We start from the raw sequence: 18,647 nt of genomic DNA, 5'->3' as shown, positions 1-18,647 counted from the left end.
CCATTCCTCTAGATTACAAGCAAATGAACCAAGCGATAGGTCTTTTCATTTGCACCGTGTCTCTTTCATTTTGTCTATTGTAGAAATCATGTGCGTATCTCCTCGTCCAAAACCATGAAGCCTTGCCGCACTTCACCACACACAGGTTTGCACTATTCCTTTTTTATTTTGTCTTTGTTATTCTCCGTAATCCTTTTAATTCACACCTACACTATCTTCTTGTGTCCTAGCTCCTTCCCTATGCCTTCTTTGTTCCCGAAATCTTTGCGATATAGTCGCAACTTCAAGATTATGACATAGAAAGACCTAAAACTCCCATTCTCGATCCTGTCCTTACCTCTCTTTTGTTCTTTACCGCTCACCACGTATCACTCTCTTCCACTTCACTTCCTCTTCAGTTCGAAAGCAGTGTGGTCGAGTCACTCATCGATTCCCCTCTGTCGAAAGCTGCTCTACAAAAAATGCATCTTCCTCACCTGCGATTCAACCTGTAGCCACTGCCTGAGCTTTCTGTTGCTATGTGCTTCGTCATTCCTTCACCCTGCTTTGTCCTAGTTTTCTTCTTCGACGCCTTCTCACCTGGGTCCTCTTAAGCCCCTCGATTTCTTTCTGCCTTAGCCCGTACAATCCAAATTCGCCTCCTCCGTCCGCGAAATTTATACTTGATGCCTCATCCTCATGTTTCCTCCCTCGAGCAACCTGCATGATAGAGTCAAAGCCCTTTTCACCAAAATCCTCTGCTCGCTTCATTCTCACTAGCCGAAGCCACGCGGCCCTCTTTGCCCTAGCCCAATCTACCTCCTCCGCTTCCTTGTCTGTCCAAATCGAAGCTCTCTCTTTGTGCAACCGAGCCTAGTTTAAAATCATTTCTGAGCCACTTTAATTAGTTTTTCTTTCTTATTTTATTTTATTTTTATATTGTGTATTGTAAAGAAAAGAGAAATATCTATGTTGCATTGTATTTTTTATTTTATTTCGTCGACATTGTCTCCGCCGCATTCAACGTCATTGGAGCTCGAAAGGTATAACACACTAGGGCAATATGGTAATTTTCAAAAATCTTATTCGAAGAAAGCACAAGTACCTGTTCGCAGGAATTAAGTACCGTTCAGGGAAATTACAAAATTATTTGGAGAACTCTTTTTTAAATTGGGATTTTAAAATAGCCGTCTTAGGAAACATAAGTTTCTGTCCGTGGGAATTAAGTATTGTTCGAGGAAAGTAAAGTACTGCTCAGGAAATTCTTTGTTTGCAATCTAACCTTTTTCTGCAGGTATTTTGAAGTCCCGTTGCATCTTTTGAGATTGTGAGTTAAATATTTTGTTTGCTTCTTGTCGTATTGTCTTACGATACTGGCCAACAAATTTTTTGAGATAGCTGTGAAGATTGACATTCTTTCGTGCCTCTTAACAAGGGTTGATATCGGGAGCCTGTCGAAATTTCTGGTGATATGGACTTGTAATTAATTCAAGATATTTGAAAGTTTGAACATGTAAAATAAAATAAAATGTGACTCATTTGAATTTTAAAATGATTTAAAAACTCGTGCTTTTAAAATTTGGGCTCTTAAGGTTTAAAATATTGGGGATCTAGGCTTTTAATATTTAGGCTCATATGGTTTTAAAAATTTTAAATTTTTGGGCTTTTAAAACATAGACTCTTAGTGCTCAAAGATATTAAAATTTGGAATTTAAAATTTTATCTCATAAGATTTAAAAATTTTTTGAAATCAAGCTTTTCAGATTTAGGCTCCTAAATCAATTCAAAATTGAAATTTTCAAACTTAGACTTCTATGGACGTAAAATAATTGAAATATGGAGTTTTCTTAAAATTTGAAATTAATCATCATCGTCATCTTATTCTCAATACACATGCTAGAGAACAAAAGATGGTACTCTTAAAGCTTGAAGATGTAACATTGCTTGTACTCCAAAAAGACAATATCCATATAATATCTTAGATTTCCAAATGTCTTTAAAGTCAAATGCAATGATTGAAAATACATGAAAATATTTCGAGATGTAGTTTATACTCCTTGAATTGTATATGCCTTAGGAGATTCATACAGATAAGAATCCTATACATGATTTCAAAATCTCTTATTCTAAAATTGAATATTGGAGTTATAATTTAAAGGTTGCACGAGGTTTCAAAATCTTCAAATCCTTTAAACTATTCAAACATATGAAATTTAAGGTTCGCATATGCTCCAACCAATGTATTGAATGCTCAAATATTAGGTTTAAGAATGCTTCGTGGGCTATCGGGCTGCTTTGTTTATAAGATATGTTTGTAAGTCCCAATCAACTAGTTTGATTCTCATACTCGCAAGGACTGGAGTTGACAAGTCTATTAATTTCGAAATAAACGTTAAAATCCTAAAGTAAGAATTTATAAATTCAATTTACCTAGTCAGATCCTCCTCATTGTAAGGATAAGAGTCGACGTGACTCGTACCCTAAAATTCTAAGATAACAAAATTTAATGCCCCTTCAAATATAAAGGTTAAAATGTTTAATTCCCAATGATGATCGTATTGATTAAATATTTCAATGGGAGGGCTTAATTTCTTAAATCAAGGTTTTCAAAATAATCAACTACAATACTCAAGTTAAAATTGAATCACTTAAGACTTAAAGCAAATCACATCTACACTCCACAACAGTTTGTCGAGCATGATAAATTGCAGACTGATTTCAGCTCACAAAGAGCTAATATTATGTTAAGTGTATCATTATATTCACAATCAAAGCAATTATATGTCAGTAAGAACGTGGCCCGAGTTCTCTTCCTACGTGCTTCAGCACGAAATGACACCATAAAGTAGCGGTTATGACCAGAGTGATCTGACTATGTGGGTTTTCGCCAAATGTTATCATTTGGTCACGTCCGCAGCCCAAATGTTCTCCAACGACTTTCTACCATTTGAATTGTGAATCATAGGGGTATAATTGATTAGCACAAAGCCTTCTGTCAGCTAATGTCGATTTAAGTTTGTTCCCTTAGACAAACATTCACCCAAAATCTACTAAGATCTAATGGGTAATGCAACTCATGGTTGCTGACAGGAATTTTTTAGCAATGTTCGGTCGACTATCTCCTTTGACTAAATATATTAGGGTCCATAAACACTCGGAACAACGAAACTATGAGATTTTGATTGGGTTTTGTCTTCATTTTCCCACCATCCGCTTTAAGCTTCAAGTGATAGATTTTACAATTTAAAATCCCAAGTTCATTGTTATTGTATGTTGAATATTAAATTCTTAATAACTAGTCTTAATCGAAAGTGTTTTCCCTTTATTAGAAAACCTCGAACCATAGGGGCTTGAGCCTATGAAAAACCTCGAACCCCACATCGGAAGTCCTCGCAAAATCTATGGCTACTGTTTTATCTAAAATCCAATGTACCTTATGAAAATTTGACCATCCAAAGCTCTTTCCACACAAACAAACAAATAAATAAAAATAAAGGCAGAGAGTCCTGGGAAACGGTCATAATTTTCGAGCCTATGTTAGATGCTAATGTATTAAATGATGAAATTTTATTTATTATTGGTGGATGCTAAAAGTATCTTGTCCATTGGCGTGACAGACTTAGGCGTGGAAACTTATTATTAATTACTTAATAAGAAATACAACAATTATGTTTCTTCTATCAATTGAATAATTCATTGGAATCAAGATTTTATAATTTTTCTTAGGTAAAATTAATGCAAAGTTTAGCGTCTACAATCATAGGGAACGCAAGATGTGTGACACATGGATCTAAAGAAATTCACATTCTCTCTTTTTGGTTGTTTGGATTTTTTTTTTTTTTTTGGCAAGGTTGTTTCATCTTTTCGTTTCAATAAGACATGCATATGATGCTTCTCAATAAATAGGTTTTATCATCTAATTTTAGTGGTTGAAATCGTAGTTCTGCACTTGAAGGTGGTTTGGAGTTCTGTTAGATCTATGTTTAAGGTTATTAGATTGTTATTTGCTGGTACCTGAAAGCTGTAGGCTATGTATTTGATTTCTCTATTTGGTGGTGTTGGTTCCTTCAGTTTTCAAGTGGGTTACTGGCTTTGGTCCTCTTCATTGCGTAACCTTGCGAGCCTTGTCTCTTTCACATTGAGTTATGGCCTCGTTCCTGTTCAATTTTTATTAGGAATGAGCATATGGTTGCATCTTCAGCATTCTGCGTTTTCCCTGAGGCTGTGTACAAACTTTATGAATTATTCCTAGATAAAATTCTTGATTGGATATATAATTTATTCTTGTTTTTTTTAATCTAAGTGAGATCATAAAGATTTCTAAGAGATATTGTGTCAGGCTTGTTTTGAGCATCATATTTTCTTTCAGTATTTAAGTTATATAAATATTAAATTGTATATGTATGTGTTTTATAGTTATTCAATTTAGACAATTGGGATTTCTATGAAAAAATGATTTTCAATTGATTGGATGATTTTTATGATTCCTAATCTACAAACTGTTTATAGTGAGTGATTATTAAGTTATCATTGTCACAGGTTTCTTAATTTTTTTATTTTTCTTATAAGTAATGGAAGTTGTCTAACTTGAGCTTTTAAGGTTTGAAATTGAGCGTGTTTGGTTGATTTAGATTTGCATCAACCAAATATTAGCTTCCAAGATATCTTGCATCATATGGATATTACTATCATGGTTTGTTGCCTCATACCAACCAGTAGCACAAGCACATCAAAAAAGAAGAAACACAGCTCTGTTTTTTGGATGATGCATTAAATTTTGAGTTTTTTTTTTTTATTTTGAACCCCCATTAAAATTTCATGTTGTGTAACCATTTTTTATACTGAATGCAGTACCGTAGATTCAGCCAAAGTTACTGAAGAAAACAATTATCTGGGTGATCAACAACCCAACATGCCTGAAAACGAATCCGTGGCACTTGACTTTTCTTCTAGCTTGTCTCCTGCTGCAGAAAACGATCAATCTAAATCAGAACCATCTTTGGCCTTGGAAGGACTTAAAAACTCAGTTATTCATACTGCACCAGTTTATTCAAATTTTGGATTGGTACCAGCAATGCTTGGCAGCCATTTTACAGCATCAGAGAGTGCAGATCCGCAGGCACATGAGACTGCCCGTTTCCCAAGCTTTATTGTAAGACTTGAACCTTTAGATTATATTCTAGTACTAATTAATTTTCATGTTTGCTTTTTCATTTGTTTTGAGCATCTATTTCTTGTTAAGAAAAAAAATTCTTTGTTTAGCATGCTGTTTATAGTTTGTCATTATCAGTGGTAGAAACATGGTTAATCATTTTTTGTTGTGCATCCTTTGTGTTTATGGCTTTTTCTGCTGTAATGCATAGCTTTCCAGCCCTTTTATTGCCTTTTTTTTAATCTTAATCTTTATTTTTATATTGAATGACAGTACTCAATTACTCCTATTCACATACAGATTGATTGATGTTAGCATCTTCTGTCGTTATACTTATCCTTGTATGTTCAGGCAACATTTTCTTCTGTTAACAAGGAAATTTTGATTTTACTCTATATTTTCATGTTCTTTTGTTGCATATGATTATTTTTTTGTTTTTTTTTTTTTGTTTCTTTGTTTCTTTTTTTCTTAACAAAGTTTTTTTTTTTCTCGACTAAGTATTACAATAAAAGAAACCTGAAAAGACGTGTTAGACATTGCTTTCGCTTTACTTAGTCTGCTCAGTTATGTAAAAAAAAAAAGATAGTGCAAACTGTGCTTTGTTTAACAATTACTATTGCAAGCAATTTATTTATTTTTTTTCCGAATTATAATATTTTGAAAATTTTTCGTGCACGTTGCTGTCATTTTGAGTTCTCTTTGTGAAATTTTACCATGTCATGAAACATTTAAATGCTGAGTAATTATGTGAACTGATGGGGATCACTAGGTAGCTTGGTGAAGAAACAAGTTCTATCTTGATGAAGATTTAAATTTGTTTAAAGTGGATGGATGAGTTTGTTTTTCTAGCGACTGATCATGCAAAGTTAGAAAATATTGTTATGGAGAGATCCGGTGGGTTTTTACTTGCTTTTGTTTCTGATTAATACAGATTTTGGTGTATTTTGGCATATTCTCCAAATTTGATCAATTAATGTTTAGCAGTCCGTTGAACATATCTAATTATTCAACTAATATACAATATCTCAGATGTTATCTTCAATATATTGCATTTGGAGGTTTAGTGATGCTTTCTGTAATTCTGTTATTGTACTGGTCTAGACTGAACTTTGGATAATGCTGTTGCTCAGGTTCCACAACCTTTTGATCCTTCTACAAATTATTATGCGTCCATCTATAGGCCTGCCATTGATGGTGATGGTCGTTTCTCCCCTCTTCTTGCCTCTGGTGCTGCCACTAAGTACAGTGGGACTGGTGCGGTATTATCATCCCAAACTGGCCAATCTGCACAAGAGGTTTGCTTCTTGTTTTTACTGCTTGGCTGTTACTCTGCCTTTTAACTTTGAAAATTATCATAAAGACGACCATGTTTTTTGTGAATGTCTTGACTCACATTATTAAGTCTTATATGTTTAGAACGTGTAATTTATATTTTTTTTTGAACTTCGTATCAAAACGGTATATATATGACACCATTAATTTAATTTCCCAGCAATGCAGGCTACTAAAATGTCAGACTTGGAAATTGCTAATTTGGAAGTTCTAAAAATAAATGGTCCTTTCTTGAGTTGTTTTTAGAGTGCATCTTGTGAAATATTTTGTCAATAATGTTTTATGGTTTTTAAATAGCTTGGTAATTATTTCATTCGCTTGAATTCATTTTTATACTATTTCTGCAATGTTGATCTCTGTATTTTTACTCCCCAGAGTGGAAGCTTATTGGGTTTTTCCTCAATTGGATCGAATCCTGTAACAGGACTTGGAAATTGCTAATTTGGAAGTTATAAAAATAAATGGTCCTTTCTTGAGTTGTTTTTAGAGTGCATCTTGTGAAATACTTTGTCAATAATGCTTTATGGTTTTTAAATAGCTTGGTAATTATTTCATTGCTTGAATTCATTTTTATACTCTTTCTGCAATGTTGATCTCTGCATTTTTACTCCCCAGAGTGGAAGCTTATTGGTTTTCTCCTCAACTGGATCGAATCCTGTAACACAAGCTGCTGGAGTGGTGCAATCTTCCATTGCTGCTGCTCAACAGCCTGTTCCCATTTTTAGACAACCTGCTGGTGTACATATATCTCATTATCCACCTAACTACGTTCACTATAGTCAGTATTTTTCACCATGTTTTGTTCCTCCTCCAGCGGCCATTCACCATTTTTTAGGAAATGCCGCAACATTCCCCCAGCAGCCTCCGCCTGGTGGCATATTTCCCCTTCCAACGGCAACTGTTGGCACCAACCCTGCCAAGTATCCTGTCTCTCAGTACAAGCCTGCAACTAATGGTGGTCTAACTGGTCAGGGATCCTATGGTTTTAATCCGCTTGTTTATAGTTCTGCTGTTAATGGTGGGAATCCAACTGGAAATGAGGATCTTGCTTCATCTCAGTTCAAGGACAACAACGTGTTTATGACAGGGCAGCAGGTTTGTATGATACATATTTTGACTTCACTGCTTGTTTTTTTTTTTTAATTTTTAAATGAAGCCTTTTCTTGTTTTGATGAATTTTATTGCAAGATGAATTGGAGATGCATTTTATACCATTGTTGCTCCAAATAAAAGTTTCAATTATTTATCAATAAACAGTTTTCAAGCTCATAATATTTTGGGGTTCATTATTCATCTCTTATTTTATTTTTGTTTTCTTCTAGCTTACATTTATTATCAGATACTTCTATTAGCTGTTTGATATAGTGCATCTTATTTGGGGAAATTAACTTGGGTGTTATGGTTCACCACTTTTCAATTTTTAGTTCTTTGACTTTCATATATGTTTTTTTATATTTTTATTAAATACTTATCGTTATGTCAAATACATCTTTATTTTACAGCTCATATGATTGCTTTAAGCTTCCTTTGCTTTCCACTCTCTGCTTCCCTCTCGGATTTTTGTTATTGCCTGAGAGTATCTAGTTCTTGCTTTCTTACATATGGTTATAAATGGATGTCTGATAATTACAAGAAATAGTTTTTCAAAAAGAGATGATAGTAGTCAATAGTTAGGTTGATGAAATCTAACAAACTCTTGTTAATAACAATATCTAATTTATCAGTAATCATATGCTAGTAAAGTACAACCATATTGAATTTATGGTTGTATGTCAAATACATCTGTATATTGCACCTCATATGAATGAGTCAGCTTATTTAATTTTCACTATCTACTCCCCTTTTTGAATTTGAATTTGGTTATTACCTGAACTATCTAGTCATTGTTGGTTATTACTTCATGTTTGGTATTGACTAAATATAGTTTTAAAATAACCAAATGATTTGTGTGTGTGTGAAATTCTTTTTTTGAAAAGGACTAGTATGCATTATTTGAATTTATAGAACTAATAGATTAAATATTTTTACATGAAGAATTTAGAACAATTTATCATTTTTTGGAGAAATTAACTTATGGTCCGATACTATTTATTTTTTTAGCTCTTTGCTTTCATTTATTTTTTTAGTTAGATTAAATTAGTTTTTCAAATTTTTTTAAATAATTATTTATTTAGCAATTACAGCTTATTTTACACTTCATATAAATGCTTTGAGCTTTATTTACTTCTCAACCTTCACCTTCCTCTTTAATTTGATTATGGCTTACATATGATTATTATTGGTTATTTTGTGACAGTCAAATTGAGGAATCCTATAAATATTTGATAATAATGAAATCTAGTTTTTTTTTTTTTTTTTTTTTTTTTTTAAAACTTTATTCTAAGCAAAAATAAAAAATAAAAACCTGCTTGAAAAAAATAGAGAATATGTTATAGGACTGAAAATTAAATTTTATTTTCTAAAAGGACCAATAAATATTTTTTTGAAAATGATAGGACTAAAAAATAATTATAGTTAAAGTCTAAGACCTCAGCAATTTGTCCTATTACGGTTAAATTAACTTGTGATTTTATTGTTGATCGCAAATTTGCTTAGTTATTTGACTTTAATGTATTATTGTTTAGTCTAATCAATTTTTTTTTTTCTAATTTCATCAAATAATCATTTCTAATTTCATCAAATAATCATTTTTTTATATCAACTTTTATTTTTCTTTTTTACCTAGTCTCGCTGAGCTTTATCTGTTTTCCACTCTTCCTTTGAATCTAGTTTTTCTTGAAGGTATCTGGTTTTTTTTTTCTTGAATAGGTTCCCATTGCTTGCCAGGTAATAGCCATAATATAATTTTTAAATAACTAGTTGTTTTTACGAAATAATCAGATTAAGGAAATCCGGCAAATTTGTTGTAATAATCATATCTAATTTTTTAGTAATCATATGCTCACAAAGATAACTAGGTTAAAGGAAAAAAGAGAAAAGAAATGATAGGACTAAAAAATAAATTTTAGTTTTAACATGGACTAATAATTTTTTTTTTTAAATCGGCAAAATTAAAAAATAATTACAGTTTTTTTAGAAGAAAATAATTACTGTTGAACTCTAGTATCTTTGAGAAATTTATCCTTTTTTTTAGAATGTGCTGGATTTTTCTTTTTTGTTGAATCTAGATTATTGAACTTTTCAAGTTTGTTTCCGTTGCACCAATCATTGTTTTGAAGTGGTTTTTGTTTACGTAGCACTTAATTTTAAAGTTAGTATTGCATTGAGTTTTCTGATCTTAGAGAACTCCCGTGGTTTATGAATTATATGCATCGTTTGATTCTTCTTTATTTGTTAAATAATAACTTATTACTCACAGGTCCATATTTGCTTGTAGCCTTTTTTTTTAATGTGTAGCACTATTATTGAATTATGCATCTTTCGCTGTACATATTGTGTTATTTTTATTATTAGAATCATCAAGATTATTAGCCCTAATCCAACTTTATAGGCTAATCTTATAAATCCTATTTTTGAGTTATTTATGTTGAGTGTTTAATGAAATGTTAACCTATTTTGCACCTTTTTGAACATCTATGCATATGGCCCTCCTTTCTTTCTTAATCCCCCAACACTAGTTTTATGTACTCATGTTATGTGCATTTTCAACCCTTAGTTGTGCCTGTCCAAATCACAAACTTTTTTGTATTAACATATCCTTAATAGATACTATTCTCATTTTCCTTCTAATTTAACCATTGATCGATTTATCATTTCAAATTTTGCCAGACATATATCTTTTCATTATCATTTGACCATGCTTATTTTGGTTATTAATAACTTGTACAGCTGAAAAACTTGGATGGATATGCTGTAGTAGGCTTTCTTGCAACATTATAAAATCTAGCTTTAAGAATTGTTGTCAAAAGCATTAAACTCTCTCAAGTTGATATTTCTACCACATGCCCGAGGCGTCAAGTGCCACCTTGAGTGTTTGCCTGCATGACATGAGGAGCTCGAGAATAAATAATTACATAACTTAAAAACATATTTTTACCATTGAGGAATATCATTGATGAGTGTAAAATAATTATGAACATTTCAAGCTCTATTGCTTTCAAATTAAAATTCTTTCAAAATAATTTATCTTAGATAAATATCATTAATATAACTAATTTTATGACCGATATATCCTAGGTGTAATATAATATTCACTTAACCACTATAATATATTTTATTTTTATCACCATTCCTGATGTCCTCTCTCTCACAAGATTTGTAGCCCTTTATTTCATCCATTTTTTTTATAGTCAACCTCTTCATTCTCAAGGTTTGTAACTTTAAAACTTGAAACAATTGCTACAAGCCATTTTATCAAAGTTTCTCCTACTGCAAATACCTTTTTTGTAATGCTTGGGGCTTTTTTCATATCAGTCCATCAAAATTTTGTTAATGCTTAAGTGTTATTGCTCATTTTTTTAATCAACACAAGGCGCTTGCCTTGCTATCTTGTGCCTTAAGGCAAGGTGTTTGCTTATGCACAATTTAGTAATGACACTTGAGTGAGAGGTATGGAAGGCACTATGGCACTATGGCTTCTCTTTGCCTCACCTAGGTTGCTTGGTAGGCGCCTAGTTTGTCTTCAATAATATAGATTTTAATTCTATATGATATTCTCACATCATAGAATATTAATTAGACATTTCTCTATTTTAGTCATTCCATGTTAAGTTTAGAATATATATACACTCACACAATCATATGATAATTGTAAATATCACATTCACTAAATCTGCACATTTTATACTCGATGGTTGTTCTATTAATCATAAGCTTTTTTAATGTTTTATATATTGTTGTGGTTTTTCATTTATTTCAATCGATGTTCACACCCCATGCACCTATCCATTCATCTGTATGATAGTTCAACATACTTACGTTTATTACTTTATGTATTATTTTATTTTGTAGAACTATTTTATAATAATTGTTAGCATCACATTCACTAAAACTGCATGTCTTATACTCAATTTTTTTGTTCTATTTATCATAAGATTTTAAATCTTTTTCTTTCGTTTCCCCATTATCAAGAATTTTGGCAGCATCAGACTGACAATGAGAACATACATTCACTTCCAAGCATTTATTTGATTGTTTATACATCATTTTATGATAATTTGTATTCCCTAGAGTAACTTAGAGCATTTAAATCCTATATGTTTACTCAACTACTCCACTAACAAGTAAGGCTATTTTAAATTGTTGATTTTCAATGCAATCATACAAGTATTCCGCTGAAAGTTACAAGATATAAGATTTAATTATATTTAAACAAGGCTTGCGTAGCCACACTTGCATAGCAACACATGACTAAACATATAACTGATAACACACTTGGAATGCTCATACTTTTATTAAGCAACACCATAGAATTTAACTTGCATGAAAATATTACCCAACACGTAAAACATATTATGTAACCATGGCTAATTAAGCATGATGTTGATAATAAGATAATTGAGAGTAACATGTTAGCATTATAAGGTGAGTGAAGCACCATATTATGAAAAATATCATGAGCTGGAAAAGCAAGTAATCTTCAAGTAATATGCAATATTTATAAAGCATATAAGACAAGTATTCAATAGTCCATATAATATAGGGTAAGCAGCATTTGATCATTGCATCTATTTTTTGTTTTCTTATCATGTTTTATACTTAAATCAAAGCTTATGATTTTAGTTTAATATTCACATAAATCTTCTTGATAATTAAGTTGGAATAATTTGTTAATTAATTACAGAAATTTGATCTAATTAGCGATTTTTTTAAAATTGACAATGCGACTCAGACAAATTGGTAGCTTCGGGCATATGAAAATTTATGCAGTACCTAAATTATACTCATTTATACATAAACTATGATATTTGATATTACTAGTTTGATCACTCTTTAATCATAACTATTTTTTAATAGTCAGGCTTAGTTGAAATAAATAATTTGTGCCATTACATTTGTATAAGAGCTTGATGTCCTTTTGTATGATATTTGGTTCAGACTAACGAACTGAAGTTAGTTGGATTGTGACATCATGGATCCAAATAGGTTAGTCTGAAAATGGAGAAGTGATAGTTACGACTAGGGCTGTTAAAACGGCTCGTTGTTCACGAACAGTTCGTGTTCGGCTTGTCAAGAAACTCGTGTTTGATTCATTCGCTAAGTTGACGAGTCGAACACGAACAATTTTTTTGCGCTCAATATATAAACAAGCCGAACACGAATAAAGATTTATTCATTTGTGTTCGACTCGTTTTGGCTCAAAATAATTAAATTATATATATATAATCTATTAAAATTATTAATTAAAAAATAGAATAGAAATAAATTTCATTTTTTGGTACATACATTCCACCATTTATATGCATTTTTTGAAAATTAAAAGGGTGGTATAAATGTAAATAATTAAGCTCAAAGACCATAGATATGTAAATACACAGCAATTGAGTGGTTCAGTTTTAAGAAGATTTGTATCCTTGTCCGATTCTTATGTATTTACATATCTAGCACCTAAAAATCATTTTCTTTTGCATACATACCACTTAAATCATGCATGAAATAGTGTACTTCCTAGAGAGAGAGAGAGAGAGAGAGAGAGAGAAGTTAAAATGGTGGTATTTTTTAACATAAATGTGTAAATTCTCCTATTTTGTTTTAAATCCGCGTACATTTAGCCACAAAATTCTCTATATATTCGTCATTCAAATGAGTTATAAAGTCCATTTGATATCTGCATGCACAATACGTATGTTTGGGACAGCTGCAACTTATTAATAAAAACTACTGATAAGCTGTTGAAAAATAATCTGTTGTTCAAAAACTGTGATGGCTATTACACTTTTTTTTTTCTTTGGAAAAAGTTAGACCGCAACTAGAAAACTAACACCGCATCTAGTCATGAACGGCGTGAAAACACTGATTTAGCGGTTTGAAAAAGCAGAAGAATTGTCAAAACACAGTTTATCCAAACAGGCCTGAGTGCGTTTTCAAAACGCACCGTATCGCACCAAATAAGTTGCCCCATGCGGGTCTCTAGCCACAAAGTCTTCACATAAACCTGTAAGAAAATCTGCACAAATCAGCCATTAAACAGTCATAAGAATGCATTAAGAAAATCTGTCCAAACCTTCATCAAATCTGCATAAATATTGCTGAAATTGTGCATGATTTCAGTCATCAAATAATTCATAAACTTGGTAGAAATCGTTTTTAATTCAACTATTTTCTAGACACCACTTAGGTCTCGCCTGAGAGGACGGTCAAATTCCGCTAGGTTATAGTGAACGCTGAACCCTGAGCTTATTACGCCTAAGATTCTGCTGAAACAATAAAGATCTGTTCTTTGAGTGTTTCCTATTTGCAGGAGTTTCAAAGAGTAAAAAAATGCAATCTTTCATCTTCTCAGTTTAGAAATATCAGAAAAGGTATAGTTTTTATTTCAATTTGTTTTGTTTCAGAGATGAGATCCATTTTTTGTTTTCTGAAATAGGTGTCTGTGTTTTGGCTCACTGTTAGAGATTTAAGCTATTAGGAAATCCTGAATGAGTTCGATCCAGTAACCCGTATGGAAACAGATTTACTAAATCCTGTAAATCCAACAAGACTATTTTACAATTTCTGTTAGAATTTAAAAAGCCGTTATGACTGTTAAGATGAGGCAATGCCTGATAGACAGACATTCGGAAGCCTGCGAAGTTAAATCTCAAGCCCGCAAAGTTAAATCCAATGGTTCGTAGGATTTAGCTAAAAAAATTTAATTGACTAGAAGGCTACAAAAGATTCATAATCAAGTGAAGTTATTAATTAAAAAAATAGAATAAAAATATATTGAATTATATTTAAATGATGTTTAAATATAAACAATAAGATTTAAATCTTGCCCCAATTCTTAACATCCTACAGATGCATGATTAGAGTTATCAAAATAACTCTTTTTCCGTGAACAACTCTTTTGGCTCGCTAAGCAAATGAGCTGAACACGAGCACATTTTGTGTTTGAAATATAAACGAGCTGAACACGAACAGTGATATTTTTTAACTAGTCAAACACGAGTTGAGTCTGAGCTCACTCTTATTTGGCTCGTTTACACCCCTAGTTACGATTGAGGGCCAGACAAAGTGCATCTTCTAGAAAATTCTGGGATTGACTTCTTAGAAAAAGAATTGCGTCTGTTCCAAATCTCAGATTGAAGAGTTAAATATGATTCTGAGATATATTGGCAATGAGTTAAGACAATAAAATGTGAAGCATATTTTGCTGTAATGAGTGAATTTCTCTTCAGAACTATATAATTAAGTGTACGTGTAGTAGGACACTACTAAGATGAGTGATGTCGTGAACATACATGTAAAATAATGAAATTGTGTAAGGCTTAACCTGACATGGAGTAATCTGGGCGAAAGCAGGCAATACACTGCATAGCTTGATCTCGGCTGTTATAATGTCTCATTGTATAAAATATATTTTCCGTGAAAAGCATTAATTAATACATATTGGATCCTTTTTATCCCGAGCATCTCCATATATTAAAAGTTACAGACATAAAACAAATCTTTGGCAAATCATATTGTAATTTGAATTTTTTTTAGGCACTTCACTAATGCTGCCATAATAAATGAAATTTTGGTCACTTTAAACCTTTTTTTAGCCAATATGTCATTTCATGTTTCTTTAATGACTTCGATATATCATTGACACGTCATTTTCTTGTTGCATGCACAATCAGTTCTCATATCACTTAATTGTATCCTTTCTCATTATTAATACAAATTATAGTAAAAGCGTTTCTTTACTCTGTTTATTTTTTTTATTAATTGTCATAACAAAAATCACTTCTATATATTAAATAGCATGCGACCAAATTTATTCTTCAATGTCCACACAGTTTATGTTTAATTACTCTCACATGGCTTGATTTTATGATTTATAAATTTGATTTTATTATTATTATCACAATTCTGAACCTGCTTGTTATTAAATACTAGTGCAGAATGTTTTCTTTTTTCTCTATATCTCAGTGCTCCATGTCATCTTGCCCTACAATTTTTCTTTTCTTTAGAGTTAACTGACCTTATTTTCAATTAATCAATAATATGCTATATGATTTTATTAACTATTGTTTTTCTAGGATAATTTTTTTTTTTCAATCTTAGTTATTAATTTCTCAATTCTCAAAATAACATTTTCATGTTTTCTTATTGTATTCATTTTTATCTAAGATTTTTCTTAGTTACCTCTAATGTATCTAATTCGTGAAGTCTTTAGATTTATTACGTCTTATCTATGTTATTTTATATTTTATATTTCCCCTTTCCATGTGCTTTAGCCTATTATATAAGTTTTTAAAAGATGTAGCTTTTGATTTGTTCAATAGTATTTATCTTTTATCACTTTTTAAAAGAGTAATTTTGTAAATCACTTTCACAACCTTCTTTGTATCTCTATGCTCTACTTCCAAGTTTCTTTATAAATCATGATTTATTTCTTGACCATCCTAAAACTTCTACAGCAAACCTCTAAATGGAGCTAGTCTTCTTAACTGTAATTCTAATTTGCTTATTTTAGCTACATATTTTGAAAGATGAATAATTTCTCTCTTTTCAAGTTTCACCCTTTTATAAGGCAATAATTTATTTTGATCTTTATTTTTTAAGTTTTTAATTTTTACATCCATAACTACTATTATGTGCTGTTTTCGGACTTTCTCTTTGAGTTACTTCACAAATGTTACAACATTTTTTTTTCTTGCATTCTATTAGAGATTTTGTGGGCCCACTTTTGAAAATAATTTAGAACCTCCCTGTTTCCGAATGTACACATTCACTATTGCAAGGGCATCTGTTATCAGGAAATCATGCATAATTTAATGAAGGATTGGTGGCCGAGTGGTTTGCATTGTTTCTCTAAGTTCATGGGTTGGAGTCACATGATTTGAAATATTCCTAATTTTAATTAATTTTCAATTTACTAAGCTGATTAATGCTAATTAAATAAAAAATAGTATCAATCTGTTTAAACTAATATGTTTTAATTAATTGATATTAATTATTGAGGTCTATATATTTAAACCACAAAGTAATATATTACTATTAATTAAAAAAATGCATATTTTAAACTAATATCTAATCAATCAACTTATCAAACCTTTTGTTCCTGCCCTGTAAACTTTCAAGTAAACTGCTGTTGTCTGAAAGAGAAGAAGAGATCGTGACAGGAGCTCATGAGATGAGTTATTGTTGGAAACCCGCGGGGAAAGATATGTTCTTGATTCAAGTTAAATGCATACAATTCTCGGTAAGTCCAAGATTTAAGGTAAAATGGGGAGAAATGGGACATAGAATTCTATACATCTGAATTTTATGATTTTTACCCATTTGGTAGGATTCAAATCATGCTACCAAACAGCCAGTAAAATAAATAGACCTCTATACTTTATTTTATTATTATTATTTTTATTTGGAGATTTCTGGTTTGTTGAAAGAAACTTTTGTTCACATTTATTTCTTTAATAATGCAGAGCGAAGGTTCAGCTGTCTGGATGTCTCCATCTCCCAGGGATATCTCCACTTTTCAGCCTGCTTCCTTCTACAACGTTCCTCCCCAGGGACAGCCACTTGCCTTCGCTCCACCCCAAGCAGGCCACGCCGCATCTGCATTCACCGGCATTTACCACCCCACCCAATCCATTCCTACCGGATCTCTCCATCCCTTGCTCCAGCAATCCCCAGCCGTCGCCGGAGCAGCCGAAATCGGCGGCCCTCCGGTCGGGATATATCAACAGACTATCAACAGCCTCAGCGACCCTCACCTATCAACTGGATCAATAATTATTGAACCTTCAACCGGAAATATTTCTTTAAAGTAAGCATTTGGTTAACCAAATATGCAGTTCATTGCATTAAAAAAACGAGGGACTATATTGGGTTCAGTCATGAGGAGCAGATTATCATCTTCATGAAGATTTAAGGCATGGGAATGTTGTTGTATATACAGAGAGGCATAAAGGATGACCGGAAACTTTGGCGTGATTAGAGGTCGTCGAAGGAAAGGTAATGGAGCTGCACCATCACCTGATATTGATAAGTTGACCATTTTATGTTGTAGTCGAGGTTTTTCTCTTATTGTTGTTAGTTGTTGCTTTGTAATGCTGTTAAAGTCTCGGTTTAGTTCTCTTTTTAGATATTCTCTCTCTTTTTATCTTTATTTATGTCATCTTTCATTCACTTATCCTTGGCTGAGTTCGTACGATACTATAAAAAAGAAATTATTTGTGTTTTTCGTCATTCATTTTGTGAATGTGATCTTCTGTAAAGGAAATTTTGATATCATATATAATTGTATTGATAACTGTTATATTTGCTATAGTAGAGGCACAGCTGCATCTGTTACCAGTTACTTTTCTATCATTGGAGGTATGGCTTTTTGATTGGCTGAATTTATGGTGTACTGTAAATGAAATGTATGGGTTTACAAAATTTTGGTGTTTGGATGGATGAAAATGAGATGCATTATATAATTTTTTGTGAATTTGAGATTCATTTAGTAGTTTAAAACTGGTATACTTCAAATTTGTCAGATTTGAACCATTTTCAAGTACACTACAAATTATGGTCATTGTCTTCATTCTGTTGCACACCTACTGTTAGTCATCTCCTGCAAGCTGTTGGCCTCCTATCTATCCTATCTAGCTGTGCTTTAAATTGATTGATTTATTTATTTCCAAATAAGCATAATGTAAATTAGTGTATTTATTTTACACTGAATCAAACAACTTTATAACATTCGCGATATAATACATTTTACATGCACATCATTCTGTGTATGTAAAATATAATATATTGAGAATTGAAAAGAGAGGATTATGGTTCTACGGATGAATTTAGATGTAATAATAATATTATGATATCAATATTATTATCAATTGAATATGCAAAAAAATATTTTGCTGTACAGCTTTGAGTATAATTTTAAAATCAAACAAATTTAATAGCAAAAAAATAACATCTAAATGACCTAATTTGAGTCAAATTAAGCTCATATTAAATCATTAAATCCTTTATAGAAGTTTTTAGTGTCCAATTAGAAAGTCAAACAGATTTAAAATCTAACAAATTTATACTCAAATTGAGTGTCTTGATGAGGTGTCCC

At 31.7% G+C, this 18,647-nt stretch overlaps 1 protein-coding gene across 1 annotated transcript in view; it reads left to right on the top strand.

Annotated features, from left to right (window-relative positions):
* The window catches only part of LOC110027283 (GBF-interacting protein 1-like), a 53,268-nt gene extending 35,904 nt beyond the window's left edge, over nt 1-17,364 (top strand). The window contains exons 7-10 of the mRNA XM_020728637.1: nt 4,831-5,131; nt 6,262-6,426; nt 7,079-7,558; nt 17,017-17,364. Coding sequence (XP_020584296.1) covers nt 4,831-5,131; nt 6,262-6,426; nt 7,079-7,558; nt 17,017-17,364 — 1,294 coding nt within the window. The remainder of the gene's footprint in view (nt 1-4,830; nt 5,132-6,261; nt 6,427-7,078; nt 7,559-17,016) is intronic.
* Nucleotides 17,365-18,647: the final 1,283 nt, after the last annotated feature.

The sequence above is a fragment of the Phalaenopsis equestris genome, unplaced genomic scaffold (assembly GCF_001263595.1).
Source record: "Phalaenopsis equestris unplaced genomic scaffold, ASM126359v1 Scaffold000422, whole genome shotgun sequence".
NCBI classification, from domain to species: Eukaryota; Viridiplantae; Streptophyta; class Magnoliopsida; order Asparagales; family Orchidaceae; genus Phalaenopsis; species Phalaenopsis equestris.
This window is presented reverse-complemented; position numbering and strand designations above follow the sequence as displayed.